Source organism: Cyprinodon tularosa, unplaced genomic scaffold (assembly GCF_016077235.1).
Source record: "Cyprinodon tularosa strain WSP-4 unplaced genomic scaffold, ASM1607723v1 ctg199, whole genome shotgun sequence".
NCBI classification, from domain to species: domain Eukaryota; kingdom Metazoa; phylum Chordata; class Actinopteri; order Cyprinodontiformes; family Cyprinodontidae; genus Cyprinodon; species Cyprinodon tularosa.
The window spans coordinates 2664460-2673936 of NW_024038729.1; the positions used below are offsets into that span (position 1 = coordinate 2664460).

At 37.7% G+C, this 9477-nt stretch overlaps 1 protein-coding gene across 1 annotated transcript; it reads left to right on the forward strand.

Moving 5' to 3' along the window:
- Positions 1-2565: 2565 nt before the first annotated feature.
- Positions 2566-5604, forward strand: LOC119782915 (N-acetylneuraminic acid phosphatase). The gene is made up of 2 exons (XM_038284123.1): positions 2566-2724; positions 4418-5604. The coding sequence occupies exons 1-2, from the start codon at positions 2635-2637 to the stop codon at positions 5057-5059; spliced, it is 732 nt and encodes a 243-aa protein (XP_038140051.1). The 5' UTR covers positions 2566-2634; the 3' UTR covers positions 5060-5604.
- The last annotated feature ends 3873 nt before the right edge of the window (positions 5605-9477 follow it).

The window sequence follows — 9477 nt, forward strand, 5'->3', positions numbered from 1 at the left end:
GGTTCTAACAGATTAATGTCTGGTTCTAGCAGATTAATGTCTGGTTCTAATGGATTAGTGTCTGGTTCTAGCAGATTAGTGTCTGGTTCTAATGGATTAGTGTCTGGTTCTAGCAGATTAATGTCTGGTTCTAATGGATTAGTGTCTGGTTCTAGCAGATTAGTGTCTGGTTCTAATGGATTAGTGTCTGGTTCTAGCAGATTAGTGCTTGGTTCTAAAGGATTAGTGTCTGGTTCTAGCAGATTAGTGCTTGGTTCTAAAGGATTAGTGTCTGGTTCTAGCAGATTAGTGCTTGGTTCTAAAGGATTAGTGTCTGGTTCTAGCAGATTAGTGTCTGGTTCTAATGGATTAGTGTCTGGTTCTAGCAGATTAATGTCTGGTTCTAATGGATTAGTGTCTGGTTCTAGCAGATTAATGTCTGGTTCTAATGGATTAGTGTCTGGTTCTAGTAGATTAGTGTCTGGTTCTAATGGATTAGTGTCTGGTTCTAGCAGATTAGTGCTTGGTTCTAAAGGATTAGTGTCTGGTTCTAGCAGATTAGTGTCTGGTTCTAATGGATTAGTGTCTGGTTCTAATGGATTAGTGTCTGGTTCTAGCAGATTAGTGCTTGGTTCTAAAGGATTAGTGTCTGGTTCTAGCAGATTAGTGTCTGGTTCTAATGGATTAGTGTCTGGTTCTAGCAGATTAATGTCTGGTTCTAGCAGATTAATGTCTGGTTGTAACAGATTATTTTCTGGTTCTAACAGATTAGTTTCTGGTTCTAGCAGATCAGTGCTTGGTTCTAAAGGATTATTGTCTGGTTCTAGCAGATTAGTGCTTGGTTCTAAAGGATTAGTGTCTGGTTCTAGCAGATTAATGTCTGGTTCTAATGGATTAGTGTCTGGTTCTAGCAGATTAATGTCTGGTTCTAATGGATTAGTGTCTGGTTCTAGCAGATTAGTGTCTGGTTCTAATGGATTAGTGTCTGGTTCTAGCAGATTAGTGCTTGGTTCTAAAGGATTAGTGTCTGGTTCTAGCAGATTATTGTCTGGTTCTAATGGATTAGTGTCTGGTTCTAATGGATTAGTGTCTGGTTCTAGCAGATTAGTGCTTGGTTCTAAAGGATTAGTGTCTGGTTCTAGCAGATTAGTGTCTGGTTCTAATGGATTAGTGTCTGGTTCTAGCAGATTAATGTCTGGTTCTAGCAGATTAATGTCTGGTTGTAACAGATTATTGTCTGGTTCTAACAGATTAGTTTCTGGTTCTAGCAGATCAGTGCTTGGTTCTAAAGGATTATTGTCTGGTTCTAGCAGATTAGTGCTTGGTTCTAAAGGATTAGTGTCTGGTTCTAGCAGATTAATCTCTGGTTCTAATGGATTGGTGTCTGGTTCTAGCAGATTAATGCTTGGTTTTAGCAGATTAATGCTTGGTTATAGCAGATTAATGCTTGGTTCTAGCAAATTAATGCCTGGTTATAGCAGATTAATCTCACTTTGTCTGAGAATCACCTTGAATCCAGTCTTTTGGAGTTAGATGAGTTAGCTCATGCTGCTCTTTTCTAGATTTCCATCTGTGCTTGGTGTTTTTTCTTTTTTGTCACAGGTAGCTACTTTGCTGCCCTTAATGATGCCAGACCTTCCGCCAAAAGTCTGAACATGTTTTTTCAGTCATGGTAAGCCGACCTCAGACCTCAGTTCTCCTTAATTAGATGGCACTTGCACTTGCTGAGGTTGCTCTGGCTGTCTAAAGCTTTGATCAAAGAAGTCACGGAAGATTTGATCAGTCTTTGATTTCCGTGTCCGCTCACTTGCGGTCCTTGTCTCAATTTCCCTTTTGATGCAATGCAACAACACATTTTTTTGACAAATGACGAATGACTTAAGCACCACACTCTCTAAGAAAACATTCAGCTATTCTAGTTCTATCAAAATGACAGAATTACAAACTCTGGAGTAACTCCAACAGGTAGCGTCACAACTTTACATTAAACTACATCTGATAACACTGAAATTCATGCAAAAATCTTACCTAAAAAAATTCAATTCTTTTGGTCACCACTGGCAGTGGTGATTTGAAAGGAGTTTTATAAATATCATCTGATGGTAAAACATTAAATAGGCTTTACTGGTTGTTACAATACACATTTGATCCAAATCCAACAATCAGGTTTTTTTTTTTTTTATTTAAAAAATGTAATAATATATATTTACTAACATATATTTATGGATTCCTTTTTATATAGCCTATGTATGCTTAGAATGTATTGGCTGGAGAGAAAAAAGTGGAGCTGAAGTCTCCCTGCCTGTTTCTCAATTAGAGTAACAGTATTAATAGGGGTTAAATAAATGTGCAAAAACGGGATGATTAAAGCTAATTTCTGTTTTTTTTTTTTTCACTACAACAATAAAGTCTTAATTTATTATATTGTATTTCAACTTGTTTGACTTCAACTGAAGAACTTTAAATGTCCTAAAAACAGAGCATTGTCCTAGTAGAGCTATTTTCAGTGCACGCGTGGCGCCATCTACAGGAGAAACAATGTAAATGCTAATTAAAAATGTAGAACTACAAATCCCATCAAGCACCTAACTTCGCCTGCTTCCGTAAAGCTGTGTTTTTTTCCTGATAAGCTTTGAATGACGGCGTGCTTCGGCCATGGAGGCTAAATCTGTGAAAGCGATCCTGTTTGATTTGGACAACACGCTGATAGAAACGAGTGGAGCTGGAGAAGTGGCTCTACAGAAGGTGATAATGGCGGAAGCTTCCTGCTGGCGGAAAATAAGCGGGTTTGAAACTCTGATGCTTGCTGGTTCAGCTAGGATTGTAAATAAACAGAGTTATTCTTTTGTTTTAAATCAATTTAACTCGCAGGGTTTTGTGTTTAATTAAACATAGACATAGACATAAATAATTAGCTGAAGCTGAAGATAAGTGAACGGTGATTGGTCTCCGCTTCATAACAATCAGCCGGCGCAGGACTCGGATGAAAGTAATGGACGATTGGCGAGGGAGGAGTTAACTACCTGGAAAACTCTCTCTTTCCTTGGACGGGTGGTGATAATTTGTTAATACAACAAAAATATGCATATCAACACTACTTTAACCGTAGTATTGATCAGGGGCGGAGCTAGATGGATGCATTTTGGTAAGATTTTCTGAAGAGTTAAAAATGTAATTAAAAAAAGAAAATATTTTAACCATTAATAGGGAACTCAGTGAAATACTTTGAAAATAAAATGTTCAAGCAAATAGTGTTATTGGAATCCAGGAAAATACCTTATTACCTTCGCAACATTAAAAAATAAGGATATTTTGATGGCAAAAATCAAATGTAATAATAAGAAACAACAACTTATATTAAATATATTAAGAAAAATAACATAATTGCTCCTATAAGAAATTCATAAAATACACTCTGAAAGAAAATTTTTTTTTTGGTACAACATAACCTCAGAGGCAGTAATGCTGATACTGGTTTACGTTTCAATTAACTTTTTTCCCCAACTTAATTTACAGTAGGTAATATATCATTCATGGGCTCATCTAATTGGTCGCAGCATCTTTGCTGAACGGTTGGATATAGATCTTGTGCTTCTAGACCTCACTGAGGGATGCGGGGGGTGGGAGACTTCATTTATAAGTGATAAAAAACACTAACCTGCCCTGTAAAGGGTTAAATCGACTTTTTTTTTTTCTAAACGTCCCTTCTGAGGGATAAAATGTATTTTACTAGGGTACATTGTGTTCTCTGCCTTCCTTTTTGATTGAACATTTATGTGGTCTCCACTTATCTGACACTTATGGATGAATAAAGTCATTGGAGAAAGATTTTATTTTTATTTTTTGGTCTTATTGTCATTACAACGAGCAACAAAATTTTCTCTGCATTTAACCCGTTGGGAAGCAGTGGGCTGCCATTGTGTGGCCCTCGTGGAGCAGTTCGGGGCTAATGGTCTTTGCTCAGGAAGTGGCATGCCATGGCCTAACTACTAGGCCGCCACTCGGGACAGGTGACTTATCACTTGAGCTAGCCATTTTTTTTAAGGCTGCCAGCTAATGTGCCCCACCAGAGGAGCAGTCTTAGATCAAGGGTCAGGCTCAAGGACCCTCAAAGGCAATTTGTGGTGCTCAAACTCAGAACCTCCGGATTCAAAGCTCTACGTACCAACCACTAGGCCACCACCTCACCAGTTATAAAAAAAAATATTTGTTTGCCGCAAAACTACTTTGCTGCAAAAAACATAGGAAAATTTTCACCCCCACTGTGAAACATGCTGGTTTGACACTGAAAAAAATCACAATTCGAGAAATTACAATAAACTTTATGGTTATAACATAGAGAGTTTGAGCTGATTTATTTAATGTAGTCTGGTTTACGACAGGTTGTCATTTTGAAGTGGAAGCTGACTTTTAATCTTCTGCATGTGAACTTTTACAGACCAGGGAGCTTCTGAAGTCCAAACTGAGCCTGGATGACGATGCAATCTGCAGCATTTTTGACAAATTCAAGCAGAAGCTGCTGCATGAGAGTTCTGATCGGTTACCCGGAACCTCCCAAGATGACGTCCGCGTCTGCCACTGGGAGGAAAGCATTGCAGAGACTATAGGAAGGTGCTCTATATCCGACCTGGCTTCTCAGTGCTACTATATGTGGAAGAACAGTCGGCTGGAGGTCCTGTGCCTCACCCCTGAGGTGCGCAACCTTCTGAAGCAACTCCGCAGCCGATACAAGCTGCTGCTGCTCACCAACGGGGACGCTCAGACTCAGAGGGAAAAGGTGGAGGCGGTCAAGTGCGAGGAGTTCTTTGATGCTGTAGTGATCGCCGGAGATCACGCCGAGCAGAAACCCTTCCCGTCCATCTTCCAGCTGTGTTTCGACCAGCTGGAGGTGGAGGCGCAGGAGTGCGTCATGGTGGGGGACAATCTGGACACAGACATCCAGGGGGGCTTTAACGCTGGGGTTCGGGCCACCGTGTGGATTCACAGAGCAGAGAGGACCAGCTTAGACGGTCCAGTCAAACCAGACTACACCATCCCTACTGTTCTGGACCTGCCGGGTGTCCTGGCACAGCTGCAGTAATTTAGAGGATTCTAATATTTCTCTAGATTTGTTTACAGAGGTTTTATACTGCATTACCAACTTTTTGTGTGTTTATTTTAGAAGAAACTTCATGGAGGAAGTGTGAATATTGTTATTGTCACCAGGGGGCGTATTTTATTTTGAGTTCTGATTGTTTGAAGGGGGTTGGTATTATTTAAAGTCAAACATGATTCTTCAGCTGTTAATGAGAGGAGGGAACAATTTTCTACTGTGTTTGGTTTGGATTAATGTTGAATTTATGCATTTATTTAAAGACAATTATTCAAACTATAGAAATTATGTTAATAAAGGAATTTATTAGAAGTCAAAGTTCGAGCCTGAACGCCTTCAGGAATAGCAGCCAGTAGCCTAAAATATAGGATTTTAGCCACTATATTTAGCATTACATAAAGTATAAATTATTTTGCTATGAAATTATTGAGGATGCAGTCAGAGGTTTACAGATCAGATTGGGCTTTTTAACGGTTTATTTGTTCTTGTTTGAAGGTTAAACGGTTATAATGCTGAATAAAAATGTCAAGAACCGACTCTAAGGGTTTTTATTCTAATTTTCCATGGATCTTTTGGTAGTTTATTTATTCTTGTTTGTTTTCAGACCAGAATATTAAGGTGGGGTTTCCAGGAGATTAATGGCGGCCTAAGGTGTATTTAAACCGATATAATATGCTGGAGAAAAGTCCCAGTGAAGGAGGTGGGTCACCAAAGTCTGATAATGGTAAATAAAAATGAGATAAAACTGCACCTATGGGTTAATAATCAATTAGTAAATATATTTTCTATATTTATAAAAAAAATATTTTAGTAAATTAAGATTTCTCAATCAATATCTGTAATATAAAACCCTTTATTGCACATTTTAACCCATGTGTGGTTTTCATAGTTATTGTTTTATGGACCCATTTTGTGGTTTTTATTGCCTCATCAGAAATCATCTCAATTTTATCATGTAAACAAAATATATGGTTATTTAACTTTTAGATCATATTTATAACCTAGTATTCAAAACCTGTTTTATATATACCTTAATAATACTGTAAATATGTTATCTTTCAGCAAACTTCATGTCTTTAAAGTCTGTGTACCAATTATCTAGGTGATTATAATCAATTACCAAATTAGTTGACAATTATTTTGATGATTGATTAATCCTGTTATTCATTTTAAACCTATACAGTCACAACATAAAAAAAAAATTAAAGCAATGCTTCTACTGACGGCATTAAAGAGTCATATATACAAAATAAATGGAATAAATTACCTGAAATTATTTTAATGCCACATTTTAGAGGTTGAGTTTCACAGATGTTAAACATTTAATTATTTGTGGAGAAAGTGATTAAATATTAGAATTAGCTTTAAATATTAAAGATAAAAATAATTTGTCTTTAAGATTTTGATTAAAGATTCAACATGTATATTTAGACTTGAGATTCAGCATATTCAGAAATGAGATTTTTACATAATAAAAATAAATGCAAGATTTGAATATGCATTTAAGATTTATATATTATTACATAGCGATGTGTAAATACATTTTAATATATTTAGGATAAGATTCAAGATTTATATTTAGCATTTGCTGTGGCACTAATGTGAAAATAAAACCATATTTTTGTATTGAATACTGAAACCCTACATATGAAACATTACAATTTTAGTTTTAATTGGTCATTTGCAGCATTTTGTCCAGAAATGCTCTTTTATTTAGTTTTTCTGTGCAAATTCCTAGTCATCGTGATTAGAGATGTTTTTCGTGAGCATTTACATAAACTAAACTGAGCAATATTTAGTTTTCAGGCTGTTTCTTTTCCCAGGTATGTTGTCAGGTTTGATGTTCCTTTAGATAAACTGAACCATACTGCTCCACGTGTGAAAGTAAAATCTGTTGGGCTCTTTTTGGCATCAAGACAATTATTCTTATTGCCACATTGCCACACAGGACACTGTAAAAAAAAAAAAAAAAAAAAAAAAAAAAGAAACTGAAAAATAACGTTTCAGTTTCTTTTGGTGAGCTTTCGTTCTTCTGCATCTTATTGTGAATTCAAAATGTCTGCATACCTTCAGGTTGGTGCATGCAGATTTTTTACATAAAACATGCAGTTTTAAAGAAAACTGCTCAGCAGGCGTCATTGTGCATCAACAAGCTTTACTAATGAGGCGAAGCATTATGCTGTACCTGGAGGTGATGGATGGCACAACAATGGGCCTCAGGATCTCGTCGACCTGTTGTGCCTTCGAAAAGCCATGAATACAATCACCTGTGTCCAAAACACCTGCCCATAACCCATCGGCAACCATGAGGCTCAATCCACAATGTTGAAATCAGCAAAATGCAATTTGCTCTTTTCAATCCACAACTAACTTCATCCAGGAGAAGAAAATCCCTCCATAAAGCCCCATCATCAAAGGTGAGCACTTAATGACTCCATGCGATGGTTTGCAGAAATGCTTTGATATGCAGCAGCTTTCCAGGTGGCTGGAGGCAGACGATCCTGAAGGTCACCATGCTGGATGTGGAGGTCCAGGGATTAGGGTGCTTACATACAGCCTGAAACAAAAACTTTTGGAGATGGCTCCCTGTAGAAAAATTAACCTGCAGTTCTTGATTAAAGGCTCTAATGGAGATTCCTGCAGGCAAAACCTGTGACAGATGTGTGTCATGGTGCTGTATGATAATGAAGCACATTATAGTAGCCTTTTCATTGCAGTCAGCATGGGGCACAGGGCTATACAGCAATATTTGAGAAGAAAAAAAGCAATTTTTACTGTGTAAACTGTAGAACAAGTCCAGATCTTTGGGTTATCATCATAAGAAATGCAGAAACAACTAAATTGATTTTGTTAAAGTTATTTTATATGGATCACCTTTTTAAAACACGTAGCAGCACAATGGTCTCTTCTTTGGGGTCAGGATGAGAGTAAAATCTTTGTTTTGAGAAAAATACATAAGTCTAAACATTTTCTTCCACAGTCATTTTTATTTTTTGCAAACTTGTTCAAACGATATAACTTACTGTTAGCATATGAAAAAAAAACTTTTTTGGGCCAATATTAGCGTCTCTTCCTTGTATCATCATCAGCTGATCCATTTACGTTCTGGCCGATTCGTTGGTGCATTAAGCAGCCAGACCCTGAGAGCATTCTGTTTGGTTTGTTAATAAATGGCGTTTTGTGATGATTGTTCCTTATGTTCCTAACAGAGCACTTTGCTCTAAATCTGCAGGTTTACTAGTGGTTCCTAGAATTTCTAAAAGTAGAATGGGAGGCAGATCTTTTAGTTATCAGGCTCCTCTCCAGCGGAACCAACTACCAGTTTTAGTCCGTGAGGCAGACACCCTGTCTACTTTTAAGGCTAGGCTTAAAACTTTCCTTTTTGATAAAGCTTATAGTTAAAGTGGCTCAGGTTATCCTGTGCTATCTCTATAGTTATGCTGCTATAGGCTTAGACTGCTGGAGGACATAGGGACCCCCATTTCATCATTCTATCTCTATTCTCCCACTCTGTAGAATCTGTTAGTTCAATCTCTAATGTTCTGCTCTCTCTGCTTTTTCTCATAGTAGCTTTGCCTCGTCTGTTCCTGTTTGGCTGTGACTCCATCCTGGAGAGAAATATCAGCTATGCTGCTTCCATCAACACCCTTTTTTATAGATGCTGGAGATCGGCCTGTTTTCCAGTTTAGTCCTGTTTTTCTGACCGAGACTGGCTGGATGTGCTCTCTTCATCCTCTACATGGGAGCTGCCTTGGAGCTCGTCTGCCTGGCTGTGTGTTTCCTGGACGGGGCCGCCTTTTACAGCTGCTTTTTGTGTCTCTGCTTCTGTCTCCTTGAACCCCAGTCGGCCTCGGCAGATGGCCGCTCACACTGAGCCTGGTTCTGCTGGAGGTTTCTTCCTGTTAAAAGGGAGTTTTTCCTCTCTACTGTCGCTACAAGCATGCTTAGTGTGAGGGATTGTATTTGAGTCAATGAGTCGATACAATCAACTGGTTTTCCTTAGATAGAAAACTTTGAATCAATCTGACTGGATGATCTGGTGAATTGTAAAGTGCCTTGAGATGACGTGTTGTGAATTGGTGCCATAGAAATAAACTGAATTGAATTTTGTTTAATTGAGATTAGTGATACATTTGTTATCATGGTGTCATTTCTTCATATAAATGGTGGGACAGAAAATGTATTTTGGCGTCGAAAATAGAGTATATCCGTCATCTGTTAGACCTCTGTCGAAATAATCGGCATCAGTGGATATAAAGCTTTAGCAAACAACCGTTTCTAAATCCACCTCATTCTAGTTAACATCACATCGATTTGTTAGATCTAAGAAAAATAAAATGTTGTAAAAGTTGCACTAGTTTGAATCTTCTTAGCTGTTTTCTCCAATGCTAGTGATGTTTATTTTA